Source organism: Pristiophorus japonicus, chromosome 5 (genome assembly GCF_044704955.1).
Source record: "Pristiophorus japonicus isolate sPriJap1 chromosome 5, sPriJap1.hap1, whole genome shotgun sequence".
NCBI classification, from domain to species: Eukaryota; Metazoa; Chordata; class Chondrichthyes; family Pristiophoridae; genus Pristiophorus; species Pristiophorus japonicus.
Genome location: NC_091981.1, coordinates 6,647,239 through 6,669,507, shown reverse-complemented (window position 1 = coordinate 6,669,507; position 22,269 = coordinate 6,647,239). Strand labels below are relative to the sequence as shown.

The 22,269-nt window shown below is 45.9% G+C and overlaps 1 protein-coding gene across 6 annotated transcripts in view; it reads left to right on the top strand.

The window, feature by feature from the left end:
* Positions 1 to 22,269, top strand: part of relch (RAB11 binding and LisH domain, coiled-coil and HEAT repeat containing) — a 142,826-nt gene that overhangs the window by 38,831 nt on the left and 81,726 nt on the right. For 5 of the 6 annotated variants that reach the window (XM_070880345.1, XM_070880344.1, XM_070880343.1 and 2 more), the window contains exons 5-9: positions 3,089 to 3,202; positions 8,024 to 8,224; positions 9,360 to 9,451; positions 11,954 to 12,286; positions 17,428 to 17,503. In XM_070880345.1, the coding sequence (XP_070736446.1) occupies positions 3,089 to 3,202; positions 8,024 to 8,224; positions 9,360 to 9,451; positions 11,954 to 12,286; positions 17,428 to 17,503 (816 nt within the window). The remainder of the gene's footprint in view (positions 1 to 3,088; positions 3,203 to 8,023; positions 8,225 to 9,359; positions 9,452 to 11,953; positions 12,287 to 17,427; positions 17,504 to 22,269) is intronic. The other variant, XM_070880342.1, reaches the window with a different exon arrangement.

Genomic DNA, 22,269 nt, shown 5'->3' with positions numbered 1-22,269 from the left:
GGGGTGGGGGGGTGTGTGTGTGGTGTGGTGTGTGGTGGAGGAAAGAGGAAGAAAACAACAAAGAAGAAAGCGCAGAAAGAAAATAAAGAAGAAAGAGGAAAAAAAAAAGAAGCAAGAGGAAAAACAAAAGAAGAAAGAGGCAAACAAAAAAAAAAAAAAGAGAAACCCCTCCGCTCCCTCTTTCTCCCCCCCTCCTCCCTCCCTCTTTCTCCCCCCTCCTCCCTCCCTCTTTCTCCCTCTTTCTCCTCCCTCCCTCTTTCTCCCCCCTCCCTCTTTCTCCCACTTTCTCCCCCCTCCCTCTTTCTCCCTCTTTCTCCCCCCTCCCTCTTTCTCCCTCTTTCTCCTCCCTCCCTCTTTCTCCCCCCTCCTCCCTCCCTCTTTCTCCTCCCTCCCTCTTTCTCCTCCCTCCCTCTTTCTCCCTCTTTCTCCCCCCTCCCTCTTTCTCCCTCTTTCTCCTCCCTCCCTCTTTCTCCCCCCCTCCTCCCTCCCTCTTTCTCCTCCCTCCCTCTTTCTCCTCCCTCCCTCTTTCTCCTCCCTCCCTCTTTCTCCCTCTTTCTCCTCCCTCCCTCTTTCTCCCTCTTTCTCCCCCCTCCCTCTTTCTCCCTCTTTCTCCCCCCTCCCTCTTTCTCCCTCTTTCTCCCCCCTCCCTCTTTCTCCCTCTTTCTCCCCCCTCCCTCTTTCTCCCTCTTTCTCCCCCCTCCCTCTTTCTCCCTCTTTCTCCCCCTCCCTCTTTCTCCCCCCTCCCTCTTTCTCCCTCTTCCCCCCCTCGTCCCTCTTTCTCCCCCCCTCGTCCCTCTTTCTCCCCCCCCCGCCCCGTCCCTCTTTCTCCCCCCCCCCCCTCGTCCCTCTTTCTCCCCCCCCCCCCTCGTCCCTCTCTCTTTCTCCCCCCCTCCTCCCTCCCTCTTTCTCTACTTCCTTGAGCGAGGGAGAGCTTACTTTGTTCCATTGCTTGCCCCACTCTGACACCTCCGTGCTCGACCTCCAACTTCCAATGAAGCTCTGAGGAACGGCACCTCATCTTTTGTTTCGGCACTTTACAGCCTTCTGGACTCATCATCGAGTTCAACAATTGCAGACCATAACCTCTGCCCATATTTTTTCCTTTTTTTTTTTTATACAAACCCTCTTTTTTTTTTTTTTTCTCTTTCCACAGCAGCCAGTGATGATTCTGCCATTCACACCCTATCTATACTCATCTTTTGTTAATTTGTCCCATTACCATCTCATTTTTTGGCCCATCGCCCCTTTTATCTCTCTCATCTCGCCTGCCTTCCACCTGATCACAGACCTTCCCTTTTGTTCTTTCTCTCCTCTCCCCCCTCCCCCCCCGCCTTTCGCTGCCTCTGCACTTCCTCCAAGAAATCTGTTGCATCTTGAACTTTTCTAGTTCTGACGAAGGGTCATCGACCCGAAACGTTAACTCTGTTTCTCTCCCCGCAGATGCTGCCCGACCCGCTGAGTATTTCCTACATTTTTTGTTTTTATTTCGGATTCCAGCCTCTGCAGTATTTTTTTTAACTTTGGTGCTTGCTTTGTTTGTTTGCTACTCCAAAGCCGGATTGTTAGCTGGAACTTTGTGATTTTGCACTGTTTCCTGAGAAGGAATACGCCAATCCGCATAATCCCTCTGAAAGAAGCAGTCTATCCATAAAAAAAGTTAGTCTTTGATCTAATTGGAATACGTTATGTGGGATTGGGATATATGTAGAAAAACATGTTCATGATGATTTGTTTGTCACACTTCACTTGTGTCTGATGGAGTGCCTCTTCATGTGCATTATCTGAACAAAGACGAGTCTTTTTAAACCAAAATGTTGCAATGTATAAGATTTCTGGTGAAGCAACAACATGATCAGTGGTGCAAACTCCTCCCTTCCTAATCTCCAGTATACTTTGTTAATTTTGAACACTCAGTTATAATTGCATCTCCTATGTGGCCGATCTCAATTGTTTGTATTTTCCTTTTTACAATTTTTTTAAAATTTAAGCGTGCACACTACATTTTGATGGTTTTAGATTTATGCTCGAAAGGCATTCATACCATGCGTGGAGACTAATCATGCCATGGAGAGGAAATTTTAAGAGCTGTTCAAAATTGAGGGGTTTTGATAGTGTCACGAAGGAGGAACTGTTTTCACAGTCACTACGGTCAGTAACCAAAGGACACAGATTTAAGGTAATGGTAAAAGAGCCAGAGGGGGGAGATGAGAAATTGTTGTTATGCAGCGAGTTGTTGTGATCTGCAAATGCACTGCCTGAAAGGGTGGTGAAAGCAGATTCAAGAGCAGCTTTCAAAAGGGAAATGGTTATCCAATTGAAAAGGAAATATTTGCAGGTTTGTTAGGGAAAAGATGGGAGGGGCAGGGGCTGGGGGCGGGGCGGAGAGGAGCGAACCGGGTGGGACCAATTGGACAGCTGTATCAGAGTCAGCACAGGCACGATGGGCCAAATGGCGGCCTCCTGTGCTGTAGGATTCGATGATTATGATTCTATGAGCTTCAAGGTGTCTATATTGAAGTTCTTAACACAGCAGCGACAGTTATTGTACTCTATCACACCGCACCAAATTGAGCCCTGGCTTGGTGCAATGCTTGACTTTTGATCATTTGCCAGTCACTGCCAGCTAAATAAGATTACATAGAATTTGTTCAGTAAAATGTTGGGCATTGTAATTAAAGAAGCAAAAGTTGTGAGTATCCTATTATGAAATAGAGTAAGAATTTCATCAGTTTCACTGTTGTTTTAAGAATTGAGTCTTGTATTAAGGTGGGTTTGGCAGTTATGTTCAGCTGTAACTGAAATAAAACTCCACTTTTGGTTTAGTTGATATTTTGGTTCCGTTTCCTTTATTTTAAAATATCCTTCCTCTTTGATATGTTGAGGCCTGCTGAACTTTGTATGTTGAGGGTTATTAGTAAAGGATTTGTTTTGCTGATGGAGTGTAAAGCTTGCTTCTCCAGTTTCATCCAGCCTCCAAATGCATGATGTACTAAATTGCTTCACTTGGAGGATCTGCTCTCCTGTTGGGAAGACACTTTTTCCGTTCATACAGTATTTGTGGACTCAAATTTTATCTTTTTTATTAAAGGAAGCTGTTAAACCTCTTGAGAAAAGAGCATTAAATTTCCTAGTGAACGAATATTTATTGAAGATTAACTACAAACTCACCTCAATAACCTTTTCCGATGAAAATGATGACCAGGTAATTATGTTTAACGTGTATATCAGTGGGCAATCCCGCGCGAAGTTGATCAATTTTAACATTTGGTAACACTCTTTGGAGATGTATGAGGCATCCATGTGTGCACCTCCAATACATGTACCCTTTAAATGCATTTCTTAATGGCATGGTTAATGGAAGAATCACCAATAAGTTTATATCTGATTAATAAGTTATATTTGTTGATCTTGTGCAGCTTTTCCCATAGGGATTCGAGACCAAGTGTAGTCTTCAGGTGAAGTGGAGTTGAGAGAGAGCAATTGGGCCAGTGTGCACGTGGTTCAGCCTCCATTTTAAAGTCATATATAAAAATAAGAGCAAAATATAAAGCTTTGATATTATTTACAGTTAAATAGCAAAATTTACAGTAATTTTGAAAGCAGATACATCTGTGTAATTTTTGCATCACTGGAAATGGGATGTCTAGTTTGGCTCTCCATTCGATGAACTGCTGTGATGCCTTGTGGAGAAATGAGGTGCCTCCTGCCACAGATCTCAGTGGGAGGGTCGATGTGAGGTGTTCCAGGGTCTGAGACCCACAGATCTCAGTGGGTCGGTCGATGTGAGGTGTTCCAGGGTCTGGGACCCACAGATCTCAGTGGGTCGGTCGATGTGAGGTGTTCCAGGGTCTGGGACCCACAGATCTCAGTGGGTCGGTCGATGTGAGGTGTTCCAGGGTCTGGGACCCACAGATCTCAGTGGGTCGGTCGATGTGAGGTGTTCCAGAGTCTGGGACTCAGGGCCACAGTCGCACTTCGGGCCGTCCCTCACCTTCCCCGTGTGTAGCAGGTGGGCGCAGCATCCGTGCCCCGTGAGCACTCGCTGCCCGCTGTCTCCGAGGGAGGGCGAAACCAGGGACCTCTGTTGGTGGGTCAGTGATGAGGTGTTGCTCGTGATTTTTTTTCCATCTCACGGAGCACAGTGGCGTTGCGGCAAATGGCAGGCGAGACACTGTGGGACAGCACCGGGAACCAGTCAGTTGAGCGTCCCTGTTACCGTCCTCTGAGAAGTAAGAGTTGGTATGAGCCAGGGAGTTTATCTGCACCATAGCCTGAGGAGCCAAGATGCATAACTAGGGTGCTGTAGCGCCACCACTGTTGGGAGAATGTATTGCCAGCATGACTCTCACTTTCCATTAGGAGGAGAATTCTTTTCATGGGGGTTGTTAAGATCTGGAACAGATTCCACAGGAACTTTCAAAAAGCAATTGGACAAGTACTTGAAGAGGATTAATTTGCTGGGGAGTGGGACTGACCGAATGGCTGCCTTCTGTGATGTAAGATTCTATGAATGATTCTACTCTAAATGTGACTGGCCTACAAAGCCACTCGGTCATAGCAAACCACTACAAGGAACCAGGTGAATAAAAGCCGGTCGATCATTTGGCTGTGACCAAGGCATTGAATTCGGAAATAGTCGAGTGGATCCTGCAGTGCCCCCCTCACTTGTATCTAGAGACTGGTGCCAAAGTCATACACTCGGACTGCTCCATCACCATCTTTGGGAATGTCCTGTCCCACCCCACCGAAGGATAGACCCACCAGAGTTGGGGGCACAAGGGTATACAGTTGAGTGGGAGCGACTTGGGAGTCACCGACTTTGATCCCAGTTCATGGCTTCGTGGCCAAACATGGGCAATTAAACTTCCTGCTGAATACCACCTATTGCCCTCTTTCAGCTGACAAACCACTACTCCTCAGTGCAGAGCACCACTTTGGGTGGGGGACTTCAATGTCCATGACCACGGGTGGCTCGGTAGTACCAGCACTGACAGAGGGGACGTGACTGCCGCACTGGGCTTACTGCAGGTGGTGAGAGAATCAACACAAGGCAATAACTACGTTACCCTAACCTCCTAAATCTACCTTTCGCAGGTGAACCTGTCCATGACGATATTGGTCTCCCCAAGGTCACTCTACCAAGTCCCACCTCCACACTGGAGGACACCATCCATTGGGTCATGTGGCACTACCATCATGCTAAGTGGGATAGATTAATAACTGAGCAGCTCAAAATCAGCATTAGCAAAATTGTATTTCACCACAATCTGTAACCTCATGTTCCCCCATATCTCACTCCTCCATCACCATCAAACCAAGTGACCAACCCTGGTACAATGAGGAGTGTAGAAGAGCATGCCAGGAGCAGGCATACCTGAAAAGGAGTTGCCAACCTGGTGAAGCTACCACACATGTAAAACAGCATGTCAAGTGGTCCCATAACCAACAGCTCAGGTCAAAGCCACATCGTCATGAATGGTGGTGGACAATTAAGCAACTAATGGGGGGGGGGGGGGGGGGGGAAGGAGGAGGTGCCAACAACATCCCACCCTCGACGCTGGCAGAGCCCAGCACACGAATGCAAAAGACAAGGCTGAACGTTAGCAACCATCTTCAGCCAGATGCGCCGTGTGGATGATCCTCCTTGGGCTCGTCCTGAAGTCCCCAACGTCCGCGATGCCAGTCTTCACCCAGTTCGATCGATCCACTCCATGATGTGAAGAAAGGGGAGCCCGCAATAAGACAACATGACACCACCTTCTCGAGGGCAACTAGCAATGGCCAATAAATGCTGGCTGTACCAGCAGAGCCCACATCCCGGGAATTAATTTTAAAATACTAAAGCTTTAGGTTTACAATTGGACATGTGTATATTTGTTTTCAAAAGCTACAGAAATTTTTCAATTTCACTTCTGACTCTTGCATGGTAATTCTGAGCTGGGCTACATACTGCTAATGACTGTTTGCGAGAGAGATGGTAAAGACATCATCCATCATCCAGTATTTGATTCCAGTTATTGCATTGCAACATAAAGCATGGATTCTAATGAAACCGTATAGTTCTATCTAAGACAACCTGAAGTATGTAGATTTGATATGCTAATTTCATATTATTTATTAAGATAGCATAGTTGCTAGGTTACTGAGCAGATGAATTCTCAAATGCAGTATTTCGAAATGAGCATCTTCAATTCTAACAATCTGTAAAATCTAATTGACCCCCATGCAAATTTAACACCTACTGAAATAAACTGCTGTGCTATGAGAGTTAAGTTAGTTTGTGCTTTTTCTGCCACGTTGACCTTGTCTTCACAGCAGAAAGGTCGTTTCTGCAAACCGAGATGAGCCTTCAATAAACTGAGACATGCCCTTATCTGAAGTAGCATATCTAGGCTTAACAATTACTGTATAATTGTAATTAAAGCTATTCCAGATCGCATGAGATGTCTACCGCATTCACCTAACTCTCTCGGAAAAGTGTGCAATGCCATCAAATCGTTGCGTAAAAACTAAAACGAATACATTTATGTACAAGATTGGGACATAAGAATTAGGAGCAGGAATAGGCCTTACGGCCCCTCGAGCCTGCTCCGCCATTCAATATCACGGCTGATCTTCGACAACTCCACTTTCCCGCCCGATCCCGATATCCCTTAATTTCCCCGAGTCCAAAAATCTAGCGATCTCAGCCTTGAATGTACTCAAAGATTCAGCATCCCCAGCCCTCTGGGATTAGAGAATTCTAAAGATTCACAACCCACTGAGTGAAGAAATTCCTCCTCATCTCTGGTCTTAAATGGCCGACCCTTTATCCTGAGACTGTGACCACTGGTTCTAGACTCTCCAGCCCGGGGGAAACATCCTCTCAGCATCTACCCTGTCAATCCCCCTCAGAATCTTGTATGTTTCATGAATTATGCATCGAAACATTAAGATGTTGAGAATACAGCACCTACATACAAAGATAGGATCAGTCCTCATGAGATTAAAGTACTTGATTTTTTAAGGACATATTTGCTGTACTGTTAGCAACAGAAATTCTAGATTAAATTATTCTCCATATAGACAGTCACACTGAAGTGGTTCACTCCAGTCCACCCGTGGAGTTTGGATCTCCAGTCAGAACTAAAGTTATTCCCAATGGCGTAATCCAAAGACCTCTGAAATGAAAGTTTGTTTAGCCATCACTGATTAAAGGCACGCTGGTTCAAACTGTTTTTTTTATTTGAATGCAATTCACATTATTTTAAACCAGGAATTTAACAAAGGCATACAAATTAAGTGCTTGTAGGGCAAGCACAAGCCATAAATAGCACTCAAATACTTCTGGTATTCTGGCCCTTTTATTTTGAGGGTTCCTTTGCCGACATTAAACATCTCTTCGAAGCTCGATTCACCCATGACCAATAGACGCCTCTGGGAAGCAGCTCCCCCAGTCTTTCTGATGAATTGAGATTACAACCCCTCCATAGCACAACATCTCATCTGTGGTGCACTGGATTCAAGTTACTCGCTTAGCCACGTGGCGAGGACTCACGCAGGTCCCTCCCCATCCCAGCAGCGCCATCTCTTGAAAAATTCCGCACCGCCACCAAAAACCGCTGGTGCCGATGGTGTGAGCGGCCGATGGTGTGAGCCAGCCGGCTCGGCCTGGCCCTCCTGGGGCCCGCAGCGACAGCACCGCTCCGACCGGAGAGTGAGACTAGGATGCCGATGAGCAGGTGTTCCCATGTTGTGTCTCTCGCATACCTGCTAATGCTGTATCCATATGTAATTTAGTTAGCACCTAGAGCAAAGGTCCCTGCAGTCAACCTGGTCTGGTCCATCAGATATTTCGCCTCCAGGCCTCTCTTTTGAAATTGGATAAGGCAAGACCGTTTCCATTTTACTCTAGCTATTACGGAATCATGAGATTAGAGAGCGCAAATGTCCGTTTTTGTCACGAGGTTACTTGTGTGCAATCAATATTTGTATTTGATTTTGACTCGCAAAGTATCTTTTAAAATTATTCTTCAACCTGCAGGATTTTGAACTGTGGGACGATGTTGGATTGAACATTCCAAAACCTCCGGACTTGTTGCAGCTGTATCGGGAGTGCGGCAGCCATGCGACTTCATCGAAAGAAATGACGGATGTGGCTGTCGGAGTGCAGCCAAGTGAATTGGAAGCACGATCGAACGCCAATGAATTAGCTACTTTGATGGAGCAACCGCAGTTACAAGAGGTAAGAGGGGTGAAGGAAGTGGGAGGTTCAACTGGGGTAGTACAGTGTGTACATTGTAAAACCAGATCCGCTGTTGAGACTGCTTTGCTTGGATTGTGTGTACCAGAACAGTTCAAATTCAAATACTTGTAGGTACCCTTTTGTTGGTCTTTGCATATTGAGGCTTATGGATTTTTTTTTAAATAAGTGATAAACTAAATAGAAATATTCCCTTTTTATCCAATGTTTAAAAACTGATTATTTAAACTTTTCCTCTTGCTGATGGTGTAATTATTTTGAATATATGTAACACCATCTTGCGTAAGGGAAAATGCAGAACACCCTGTGCCTGATGTAGTGTGGCAGCCAATCCATCCCCTTAAACATTCACTCCTTCCACCACCGGCGCACCGTGGCTGCAGTGTGCACCATCTACGAGATGCACTGCGGCAACTCGCCAAGGCTTCTTCGGCAGCACCTCCCAAACCCGCGACCTCTACCGCCTGGAAGGACAGGGACAGCAGGAACACCATCACCTCCCAAGTTCCCCTCCAATTCACAACGCCATCCTGACTTGGAAATATATCGTCCGTTTCTTCATCATCGGGTCAAAATCCTGGAACTCCCTCCCTAACAGCACTGTGGGAACACCTTCACCACACGGGACTGCAGCGGTTCAAGAAGGTGGCTCACTACCACCTTCTCAAGGGGCAATTAGGGATGGGCAATAAATGCTGCCCTTGCCAGCGACGCCCACATCCAAGGAATGAATAAATGGACTCAGTCAATGGTCTATACTAAATTGGCTGACTTCAGCTAAGATAGCTGTTAAGTTACTAAAATGAGCGCTATCTTTTACAAATATTTTCTCGTCAAAATACTAATGTACGCAGCCCAGAACAAAATCTGATAGACATTGTAGTGGGGAGACTCGCACTGTCCCATACGAGGTGAAATTTTTCAGCTGAAGTGTCCTTGAAGGTGTGTGGGTCGTCGTGTCCACCCCACCCCCGCCCCAGTGTGATATTGGCAATGTCCTATTTGAATGTTCACAAATTTGGTTCAAAGAATATACTTAAAGTAGATAGTCTAACATTACAGGCTCTCTTTATTCTGCGTATTAATGTGTTGTATAACGATATATTTTTTGTCCCAGCAGGCAAAAATAGTGCACGAACTCCAAAATCAACTTAGCATGTTAAACAATGAGAAGATATCCCTTGCATCACACATAAGACAGCTGAAGAGGTATGTGATATTGTAAAGGAATGTAAAACCAGCATTTTGTCCAGTTTAGCTCAGATTTACCTCCGCTGTCTCCCGTGAGATTATTAAAATCCAGTTCTTATTTGGAATTTTATTTTATTACTGTCCTGAATTTTAACACAGGAAGAAATTTTACTTCTATGTTGATGAAACCTTTTCACTGTCTTCAGCCTGGAAGTTGTAATCGAGAGCATTGAATTCTTCAATTCTAATTGAATGAAATGACTTCTGACTTTGTTCTTCATTAATCATTTTAAATTAGTGCAGCACAGTCTGAGTTTCCCCTCTGCGGCTGATTCAACCCAATGGCTCCCATCTGTTTGAGCCAGCTGAATTCAAATATCTGTTTATTCTTTTTAAAAAAGGAGGGAGAGAGAAAGCAGGGAATTATAGACCGGTCAGCCTGACCTCAGTAGTGGGTAAAATGATGGAATCAATTATTAAGGATGTCATAGCAGCGCATTTGGAAAATGGTGACATGATAGGTCCAAGTCAGCATGGATTTGTAAAAGGGAGATCATGCTTGACAAATCTTCTGGAATTTTTTGAGGATGTTTCCAATAAAGTGGACAAAGGAGTACCAGTTGATGTGGTATATTTGGACTTTCAGAAGGCTTTCGACAAGGTCCCACACAGGAGATTAATGTGCAAAGTTAAAGCACATGGGATTGGGGGTAGTGTGCTGACGTGGATTGAGAACTGGTTGTCAGACAGGAAGCAAAGAGTAGGAGTAAATGGGTACTTTTCAGAATGGCAGGCAGTGACTAGTGGGGTACCGCAGGGTTCTGTGCTGGGGCCCCAGCTGTTTACATTGTACATTAATGATTTAGACGAGGGGATTAAATGTAGTATCTCCAAATTTGCGGATGACACTAAGTTGGGTGGCAGTGTGAGCTGCGAGGAGGATGCTATGAGGCTACAGAGTGACTTGGATAGGTTAGGTGAGTGGGCAAATGCGTGGCAGATGAAGTATAATGTGGATAAATGTGAGGTTATCCACTTTGGTGGTAAAAACAGAGAGACAGACTATTATCTGAATGGTGACAGATTAGGAAAAGGGAAGGTGCAACGAGACCTGGGTGTCATGGTACATCAGTCATTGAAGGTTGGCATGCAGGTACAGCAGGCGGTTAAGAAAGCAAATGGCATGTTGGCCTTCATAGCGAGGGGTTTTGAGTACAGGGGCAGGGAGGTGTTGCTACAGTTGTACAGGGCCTTGGTGAGGCCACACCTGGAGTATTGTGTACAGTTTTGGTCTCCTAACTTGAGGAAGGACATACTTGCTGTTGAGGGAGTGCAGCGAAGATTCACCAGACTGATTCCCGGGATGGTGGGACTGACCTATCAAGAAAGACTGAATCAACTGGGCTTGTATTCACTGGAGTTCAGAAGAGTGAGAGGGGACCTCATAGAAACGTTTAAAATTCTGACGGGTTTGGACAGGTTGGATGCAGGAAGAATGTTCCCAATGTTGGGGAAGTCCAGAACCAGGGGTCACAGTCTAAGGATAAGGGGTAAGCCATTTAGGACCGAGATAAGGAGAAACTTCTTCACCCAGAGAGTGGTGAACCTGTGGAATTCTCTACCACAGGAAGTAGTTGAGGCCAATTCACTAAATATATTCAAAAGGGAGTTAGATGAAGTCCTTACTACTCGGGGGATCAAGGGGTATGGCGTGAAAGCAGGAAGTGGGTACTGAAGTTTCATGTTCAGCCATGAACTCGTTGAATGGCGGTGCAGGCTAGAAGGGCTGAATGGCCTGCTCCTGCACCTAATTTCTATGTTTCTATGCTAGGATTCAAGAGTACGTTCCACCCAGCACAGTTATTGCTAGTGCTATTGTACTGTCAATTTTTGTTGTGAAATATTTGCGGAACAGGCCAATTATTTTTAATTGTATATCATTAAGGTTGTAATTAGTTTTGAGTCAGCTGTGGCTCAGTGGGAAGCACCCTCGTCTGAGTCAGAAGGTTGTAGGTTCAAGTCCCACTCCAGAGACGAGCACAAAAAATCCAGGCTGACACTCGAGTGTGATACTGAGGGCGCGCTGCACTGTTGGTGTGCTGTCTTTCGGATGAGACGTTAAACCGAGGCCCCGTCTGCTCACTCTCGGGTGGACACAAGAGATCCCAAGGCACTATTGAAGAGCAGGGGAGTTATCCCGGTGTCCTGGCCAATATTTATCCCTCAATCAACATCACTTGTATAACAAAAAAACTTAGCTGAACATTATCATGTGGCTGTTTGTGGGAGCTTGCTGTGCACAAATTGGCTGCCGTGCTTCCTACATTACAGCAGTGACTACACTTCAAAAAGTACTTAATTGGCTGAAAAGCGCTTTGGGATGTCCAGTGGTTGTGAAGGGCACGATATTTTGCTTTTTAGTTTTTTTTTACAAGGATAGCCAAGATTAGACTTAATTCTAAATAGAAAGCAAAAAGTGTTGCATTGTGGATTTAATTGAACTTTTCTTTATTCTAACAGTGAAATACAAGCCCTCAAGCAACAGAACTTCGCTGCTGTCGCCACTGCCACTGACAGCATGGTGCTTCCATCAACCACGACAGAACAAGTGCCTCAGATTAGACCAATGGATAGTGGCGAGTACCTGGACATTCGAAGCTTTGAAAGCAATAGCTGGAGCGCAGAGAAGGAGGAGACTTCCACCTCTTGCCCAATAGACACTAACGCGGATTCTAATCGTTTTGCTGTTGCTCCCGTCACAGTAACACTAACTCCACGTCACAAAGAAACCGAACTGCCAGCGGTTCGGCCCCCGTCAGCTCGTGAGCCAGTACAGTTCAATAAGCCAAACAGGTTAGTCGCTGTTGGGCGTGCTTACAGAATGGAAAATAATTGACCGACTGTGCATCGCTTTCATTCAGTATATGTCAAAGAATATTTTCATGACTACTAAACTTTTGTTAACGCCGCTAATTTTGAAAGAAATCAATTTTGAGTGATCTGTTGATCCATTCTCAGTGCTTAATCACCAGATGTCTTTTGGATTGCTGTTCAGTGTCAGCAGAGAAGGGTTCTTGTCCAGTAATCAGCCATGATATTAAATGGCGGAGCAGGCTCGAGGGGCCAAATGGCCGTATCCTGCACCTATTTCTTATGTTAATGAATAGAAACATAGAAAATAGGTGCAGGAGTGGGCCATTCGGCCCTTTGAGACTGCACCACCATTCAATATGATCATGGCTGATCATACAACTTCAGTACCCCATTCCTGCTTTCTCTCCATACCCCTTTAGCCGTAAGGGCCACATCTAACTCTCTTTTGAATATATCGAACGAACTGGCCTCAACAACTTTGTGGTAGAAAATTCCACAGGTTAACTACTACTCTGAGTGAAGAAGTTTCTCCTAAATGACTTACCCCTTATCCTTAGACTGTGATTCCTGGTTCTGGATTTCCCCAACATTGGGAACATTCTTCCTGCATCTAACCTGTCCAGTCCCGTCAGAATTTTATGTTTCTGAGATCCCCTCTCATTCATCTAAATTCCAGTGAATATAAGCCTAGTCGATCCAGTCTTTCTTCATATGTCAGTCCTGCCATCCCGGGAATCAGTCTGGTGAACCTTTGTTGCACTCTCTCATTAGCAAGAATGTCCTTCCTCAGATTAGGAGACCAAAACTGCACACAATGTTCAAGGTGTGGTCTCTCCGCCCTGTACAACTGCAGTAAGACCAAACAAACAAATGAGTAGAAATTTGACTTTGAATGCCTTCTCTATTATTATCCATGCTGCACTTTCTATATAATCACATATTTATCAAGCGCCTTTTACATGAGTTCAAGGTTAGGGAAATTAGTTGCAGTAAGATTTGCTACGCAGATGCTATAATTATTCATAAAACTTCCCAGAAAATGTGCCGATACTGGTTTCTGAATAGATCTGAACAATAAGAAATCACTTGCCCTATAATCATTGAACTCTCTGTGGATCAGCCATAGGGCTACCAGATCTCGGTTGGTTCACATTTAACTCCCTTTTGAATATATCTAACGTAGCCGGCCAGGTGGATAAGGTGGTTAAGAAGGCATACGGAATACTTGCCTTTATTAGCCGAGGCATACAATACAAGAGCAGGGGGGGTATGCTTGAACTGTATAAAACACTGGTTAGGCCACAGCTGGAGTACTGCGTGCAGTTCTGGTCACCACATTACAGGAAGGACGGGATTGCACTGGAGAGGCTACAGAGAAGATTTGAGAGGATGTTGCCAGGACTGGAGAATCTTAGCGATGAGGACAGATTAGATAGGTTGGATTTGTTTTCATTGGAACAGAGGAGGCTGAGGGGAGACCTCATTGAGGTGTATAAAATTATGAGGGGCCTAGATATAGTGGATAGAAAGGGCCTATTTCCCTTGCAGAGGGGTCAACAATCAGGAGGCATAGATTTAAAGTAATTGGTAGAAGGTTTAGAGGGGAGTTGAGGGGAACTTTTTTCACCCAGAGGATGGTGGGGGTCTGGAACTCACTGCCTGAAAGGGTGGTAGAGACAGAAACCCTCACCACATTTAAAAAGTACTTGGATGAAAACCTGAAGTGCCGTAACCTACAGGGCTACGGACCGAGAGCTGGAAAGTGGGATTAGGCTGGGTAGCTCTTGGTCGACCGGCGTGGAAATGGCCTCCTCCTTCCGTGCTGTAAATTTCTGATTCTATGAAAATGCGGTGTTTTTTGGACGGTGGGAGGGGGGGCAGCCTGTGGAGGAGCAGTGAATAACCGATTGGAACTGCAGGATTTTCGCATCAGGCTACGCAGACGCGAAATCCTGCAGTAGCGGTCAGTTTCAAAGGCGGAATGACGGCGTCATCAGGACCGCAAATTCCGAGCCATAAATATTTTTCCAAAATGAAAGAATGGCATTTCAAGCAAAATCCAAAACAGAGTTATAATCGTCGTCCTTCCTGCATTGTGTGCACTTGCAAAAATTCTCCTGGAGGACTTTTCACAATCTACTCAAACAGTGAAACTAACATTGCAATTTGTTAAAGCTGTTTATTTAACGTGAAGAGTTAGATACATAGAAAATAGGTGCAAGAGTAGGCCATTCGGCCCTTCAAGCCTGCACGGCCATTCAATAAGATCATGGCTGATCATTCACCTCAGTACCCCTTTCCTGCTTTCTCTCCATACCCCTTGATCCCTTTAGCCGTAAGGGCCATATCTAACTCCCTCTTGAATATATCCAACGAACTGGCATCAACAACTCTCTGCGGTAGAGAATTCCACAGGTTAACAACTCTGAGTGAAGAAGTTTCTCCTCATCTCGGTCCTAAATGGCTCACCCCTTTTCCTTAGACTATGTACCCTGGTTCTGAACTTCCCCAACATCGGTAACATTATTCCTGCATCTAACCTGTCCAGTCCTGTCAGAATTTTATATGTTTCTATGAATTCCCCCCCCTCATCCTTCTAAACTCCAGTGAATACAGGCCCAGTCGATCCAGTCTCTCCTCATGCCATCCCGGGAATCAGTCTGGTGAACTTCGGTTGTACTCCCAAGAGTTGCAAGATTGCAGTGGTTGTACTCATACAGAGAGCTCCGAGGTCAAATCATTTCCTCCTTTATTTCAAGAGGTGTTAATTCCCAGTTTAAAATAGCGCACAAAACAATTTCATTACATGTTAAGTCTTCATATGTTAGCACAGCCCCATTTCAAGGCTTCAATCTCGTTTCTTTTAAAGATCTATTTTCTGTCAAAGCTCCAAACATTAGTCGTGGCTTGCCCAATGGACTTTCAGTGGGGAAGTGAGGTTATTTGAGGCTGAAGGCTAATGTCTTCCCTTCAACCTAAATTACCAATCGCAAACTTTAAACTTTGACTGGTAATGCATTATTCTTTTTCAAGGAACACTGATGTTTCATGTTTCAAAATCCTGGGCGCCAACTTTGACAGCTCCCTTGGTTTAGTGGGTAGCACTGTCTCCGTTGGATCATAAGGTTGTGGGGTCAAGCCCCACTCCAGTGATTTGAGCACATAATCTGGGCTGGCACTTGCAGTGCAGTACTGAGGGAGAGCTGCATTGTTGGTGTCCTTTGAATGAAAGGTCTGCCCCCTGAGGTAGACATAAAATATCATAAGGCACCAATCGAAGAGTGCAAGAGGTTTCCAGGCCAAGATTCATTCCTCAACTAACAGCTTAAACAAATTATCTGATCATTTATTTCCTTGCTGTTTGTGGGAGCTTGCTGTGCACCAATTGACTGCTGCATTTCTGACATTGCAACAATGACTACACTTCAAAAGCACTTCATTGGCTGTAAATAGTTTTGACGTTCTGAGGTTGTGAAAGGCGCTATATAAATGCAAGTCCTTATTTATTTTTCTCTCTCTCCCATCTGATCATTTGTCTACCATTTGAGGTCATGGGTTCAGTTTCAGACACACTTAGCTGTGCTGATTCTGGTCTGTCCTGGATTTTAAAACTGCCTTGCAGCTCTGTGATTTGGAATCCAGAGCAGAACGAGATGTTTATCCTGCTACAGCAAGCACAAAAGAAGATGGTTGTGGTGGTTGGAGGCCAATCATCTCAACCTTAGGAAATCACTGCAGGAGAGCAGTGTCCTAGGCCCAACCATCTTCATCTGCTTCATCAATGGCCTTCCCTCCGTCATTGGGTCAGAAATGGGGATGTTCGCTGATAATTGCACAGTGTTCAGTCCCATTTGCAATTCCTCAGATAAGGAAGCAGTCCGTGCCTGCGTGCAGCAAGATCTGGACGACATTGAGGCTTAGGCTAATATCATGCCACACGTGCTAGGCATTCTCCAAAAGAGAGTCGAACCACCTCCCCATGACATTACCATTGTCTAATTCCCACCATCAACATCCTGGGGATCACCGTTGACCAGAAACTTAACTGGACCGGCCACATAAAAACTGTGGCTACAAGAGCGGATCAGAGGCTGGGTATTGTGCAGCGAGTGTCTCACCTCCTGACTCCCCAAAGCCTTTCCACCATCTACAAGGCACAAGTCAGGAGCGTGATGGAACACTCTCCACTTGCCTGGATGAATGCAGCTCCAACAACACTCTGAGCTCGACACCATCCAGGACAAAGCAGCCCGCTTGATTGGCCCCCCCCATCCAGCACCTTCAACATTCACTCCCTCCACCACCGGCGCACCGTGGCCGCAGTGTGTACCATCTACAAGATGCACAGCAGCAACTCGCCAAGGCTTCTTCGGCAGCACCTCCCAAACCTGTGACCTCAACCACCTAGAAGTACAAGAGCAGCAGGCGCATGGGAACACCACCACCTCCACGTTCCCCTCCAAGTCACACACCATCCCGACTTGGAAATATATCGCCGTTCCTTCATCCCTCCCTAACAGCGCTGTGGGAGCACCTTCACCACACGGGACTGCAGCGGTTCAAGAAGGCGGCTCACCACCACCTTCTCGAGGCAATTAGGGATGGGCAATAAATGTCGGCCTTGTCGGCAACGCACACATCCCTTGAATGAATAAATAATTTTTTTAAATCAGTGGATTGTGCCTTTTTGTGATGTAGGTCTACAGTAGGTTTTTCACGCTGGTACAATGTTTTCTCAGGTTCAAATGGTGTACAGTAGCCTTTTTATTGAAAATATTTCTCTTTCTTTCCCCCCCCCCCCCCACCACCGACATCTCCAAGATAATGATTACTCTGTAATGGTGATACTGATTAAAAGTTTTGACACTAGATGAAGCGGGGAGCGGGCAGGGAAGTGGAGCTGAGTCCATGATATTAAATAGCGGAGCAGGCTCGAGGGGCCATATGGCCTACTCCTATTTCTTATGTTCTTATGAACAAATCAAGGTGTACGGAGTTGGACAATGACCAATCTTTATGTATACGAGAGATTTAAATAAGTTCAATGAAGAGTGCTGGAGTGGTATTGGAACATTTCTAATGTATTAACAGTTTGCTTTATACGCCTGTTGTTTTTCCAGGACGTTATCACCTGCATTTCATCAAGCATTGCTATCTTTTTGTCGTATGGCAACGGACAGTCGCTTGGGAGCAGAGGTAACACATTGATTTAAATTTTGCACCATTTAAACCCAATGCATTATCCTCAACAAACTTGAGAATTTGACTCCTGTTTAATATGTTAGATGTTGTCGTGCAGTGCATCTTGCCTTCTGCAGTGTACTGTGTGTGAGAGACTGTTCTACGTCTCATCATTCCTGCCTCTTGCTAAAGCTATGCAAGATGGCTGCTGAAAGCCTCTGATTATTTTTAATCGATAATGAATGACTCCGCATGAATTCTAGTTTGAGACTGGAGGTATTCAATCCACAGGGAAAAGCATTAGATGCGGCCACAAGAAAGGGATGCGTTGCCTTGTTGGAAAATAACAATTTCAAGTCAATATATGAAGTGCGTACTGGGATGCAAGGTGGGCTGCACCTTCCTCTTCCTGTAATTTCCAGCCAGGTCGTTGGTTTGTTTTCAGTTAAACAGCTTGCATTGAAGGAAGCCGCCCTACTTACCAGCTGTGGCTCGGGGCGGGTAGCACACTTGCCTGAGTCAAGGTTGTGAGTTCAAGTCCCACTCCAGGAACTTCAGCACATAAATCTAGGCTGACACTCCAGTGCAGTACTGAGGGAGCGCCGTACTGTCGGAGGTGCTGTCTTTCAGATGAGACGTTAAACCAAGTCGGCTCCCCTCAGGTGGACGTAAAAGATCCCATGGAACCGTCCTGGGGCTAATATTTATCCTTCAATCAACATAACAAAAACAGATGATCTGGTCATTGTCTCATTGCTGTTTGTGGGAGCTTGCTGTGCGAAAATTGGCTGCCACGTGTCCTACATTACAACAGTGACTACACTTCAAAAAGTACTTCATTGACTGTAAAGCGCTTTGAGACGTCCGGTGGTCGTGAAAGGTGCTATATAAATGCAAGTCTTTTACTTGAAGCAGAAGAGGATTCCGATCCCTTGTCACTCTGGGAATCTGTCCTATTCGACATTATGTTGCCCTCAGACAGGAAATTGGATTTAATGCACTGCAGGTTTGGTTGTTTTAAAAATAAAAAAATTTGCATAGAAAATACGTTCCAAGGCAGCCTTTCTTTTTCCTTTCCATTTCTCAATCTATTGTAACAGCACAGCGAGCAAAGGAGCTAACACATGGAGCCTCATCTACAGCGTACGTGCAGTCAGCAAGTGCATTGCTAAAGAGGTCATTGCTAATCTCCCTTGCATATTTTCTCCCATTTTTAAAGCAAGCAAAACTGAACAAGAAGGATAGGTACATCCTCAGGTCGCCTCAGAGTACTAACCCGACTGGTATCTGTGGGTTTGTACATCTGTATGACCCTGCCCTTTCTGCTCAAAAATAAGCCTACACTTATACAAAAGCAAAATACCGCGGAATCTGGAATAAAACCAGAAAATGCTGGAAATCTCAGCGGGTCGGGCGGCATCTGTGGCGAGGAAGCAGATTTAACGGTTCAGGTCGATGACTCTTCGTCAGAACTGGTGAATGTTTGGAAAGAACAGATTCTTAACAAGCGCTGAAAAGGGGGAGAGGAAATAAGAACAAAAGGGAAAGGTCTGTGATCGGGTGGAAGACAGGAGAGATTGGAGACAAAAGGGATGATGGCCCAAATTCAAATGGTAATGGCAGGAGTTAAAAAACATTAGTCAGGATAGGGTGTGGATGGTGGGATAATGATCAACTTCCATTAAAGACAAGGTTTAAAAAAGAAAGAAACAGGCTCTGAGGGAGAGGGGGGGGAGGGGAGGGGAGAGGAAGGGAGCCAAAGATTGGCAGCTTATATTATATAAGCCTACATTTCCTGGCTTATGTGAGTATGTACTCTCTTCATTCATGTGAAAAACCAAATTGGGGGAAGGTGGTCTGCTTTGCAGGGGAAAAACCTACCAGGTAGGCTTCTGTCCCAGAACCGATGCAGTTATTTTGTATTTGTGTGCTTTCACATGTGTTCCGTGAGATGAAAAATTATTGGGAGCAACATTGACCTTCCCATTCATGAAGGCTCAAAACCCACCAGGGAAACGCTAAATATCATGCCGGCCATTCTGCGAAACAGCAGCCAATCCATTATCCAGACGGACGGAATCATAGGATGTCGGCAACATAAAGAGCCAACACTCTGTCACTGCCCCACCAGCAGAGGTCCCCGGCCTCGCCCGCCCTCAGACAGTAGGCAGCGAGCGCTCGGCCCAATCCGCACGGGGCAAGGACACTGCGCCCACCTGTTCCACACGGAGAAGGTGAGGGACGGCCTGAAATGCGACTGTGGCCCTGAGTCCCACACCCTGGAACAACTCACATCGACCTATCCACTGAGATCTGTGGGTCCCAGACCCTGGAACACCTCATATCAACCGACCCACAGATCTGTGGCTCCCAGACCCTGGAATACCTCACATCGACCGGCCCACTGAGATCTGTGGGTCCCAGACCCTGGAACACATCACATTGACTGGCCCACTGAGATCTGTTGCGGGAGGCACCTCACTTCTCCAATCGGCATCTCAGGAAGCCATTGAATGGATAGAAAGACAGACTTGGATTTAGATAGCGTCTTTCACGACCATCAGATATCTCAAAGCGTTTTACAGCCAGTGAAATACTTTGAGTCTAGTCACTGTTGTAATGTGGGAAACATGGCCGCCAATTTGCGCACAGCAAGCTCCCACAAACAGCAATGTGATAATGACCAGATAATCTGTTTTTGTTATGTTGATTGAGGGATAAATATTGGCCCCAGGATATCGGGGATAACTCCGCTGTTCTTCAAAATAGTGCCATTCGATCTTTTACATCTACCTGAGAGAGCACATGGGGCCTCGGTTTAATGTGTCATCTGAAAGACGGCCCCTCTGACAGTGCAGCGCTCCCTCAGTGCGGCCCCTCCGACAGTGCGGCGCTCCCTCAGTACGGCCCCTCCGATAGTGCGGCGCTCCCTCAGTACGGCCCCCCCGACAGTGCGGCGCTCCCTCAGTACGGCCCCCCCGACAGTGCGGCGCTCCCTCAGTACGGCCCCTCCGAAAGTGCGGCGCTCCCTCAGTACGGCCCCTCCGACAGTGCGGCGCTCCCTCAGAACTGCACTGGAGTGTCAGCCTAGATTTTTTTTTTTGTGCTCAAATTCCTGGAGTGGGACTTGAACCCAGAACCTTCTGTCTCCGAGGAAAGTGAGCTATCCACGGAGTCACAAGGCACCTCCTCAACTTTTCCCGTCACAATACAACAATCCACATGCAAGTCATTTCTGTAAAACAACTGTTACATTGGCCACCTTTGGGAGACTGCACATTTGGATGACCTGGTGAGTTAGCGCACTGTTCTTTCAACTCTCAACGTGGTTGTAAATCCCAAGCCAGAGTGCTGGAAGTCACTTTTTGGAATTGCTGGATGGTTCAGCCAATATGCTTAATTAATATAATCTGAGGTGCCTCCTTGCATAACCTCGAACATGTTGTTCAGTTTCTGAATTAAACTAGCCTGAAGAGGACGTCTGAGAACATAACGTAAGAATTAGGAGCAGGAGTCGGCCATTCGGCCCCTCGAGCCTGCTCCGCCATTCAATAAGATCACGGCTGATCTTTGACCTCAACTCCACTTTCCCGCCCGATCTCCATATCCCTTGATTCCCGAAGAGTCCAAAAATCTATCGATCTCATCCTTGAATATACCCAACGATTCAGCATCCACAGCTCTTTGGGACAGAGCATTCCAAAGATTCGCAACCCTCCGAGTGAAGAAATTCCTCCTCATCTCAGTCCTAAATGGCCGACAACTTCTCCTGAGACTGTGAGCCCTGGTTCTAGACTCTGCATCCAGGGAAAACAACCTCAGCATCTACCCTCTCAATCCCCCTCAGAATCTTGTGTTTCAATGTGATCACCTCTCATTCTTCTAAACTCCAGAGAATATAGGCTCAGTCTCTCCTTATAGGACCTCCTCAGCCCAAGGATCAGTCTAGTGAACCTGCACATAACCAGCATTGATTTCAATATTTGCTCCGGCTGGGAAGGAGGCATTGGCTCCGAGTTTTGCCTTCTCCGAGTCAGAATATTTTCCTCCTTGTGAAATGCTGAAAGGGCGAAGTAGTTTAAGTCTTTGCTGGGAGCCCATTGAGAGCGAGTTGGGAGCTTCCATCATTGGATCGGAGGTTAAACGCTTACAAATCAAAGAGCAAGACAAAAAATATTTAATATGCTAATGATTGTGAGAAAATTGTATTTGTGAAACTGAAGGGATATGAGCATGTTAAACTAGCTGTTCCTTAAGGAGTAGATCTTTCACTTGCATTTGAGCAATGGTTACATACTCCTAGAGGCCCACAGGTGTCTCAGTGGAAACTTAGTCACAGAGCTTGGATGGAGGGGGATGGAGTATAAAAGTAGGGAAGTCCTGCTACAACTGTACAGGGCGTTGGTGAGACCACACATGGAGTACTGCGTGCAGTTTTAGTCTCATTCAAGGAGGGATATACTTGCATTGGAGGCTGTTCGGAGAAGGTTCACGAAGTTGATTCCTGAGATGAAAGGGTTGTCTTATGAAGAAAGGTTGGGCTGATATTCATTGGAGTTTCGAAGAATGAGAGGCGATATTATTGAAACGTACAAGATTCTGAGGGGGCTTGACAGGGTCGATGCAAAGAGGATGTTTTCCCTCATGGGGGAATTGAGAACTAGGGGGCATAGTTTCAGAATAAGGGGCTACCCATTTAAAACTGAGAGGAGGAGGAATTTCTTCAGAGGGTTGTAAATCTGTGGAATTCTCTGCCCCATAGAACTGTGGAGGCTGGGTCT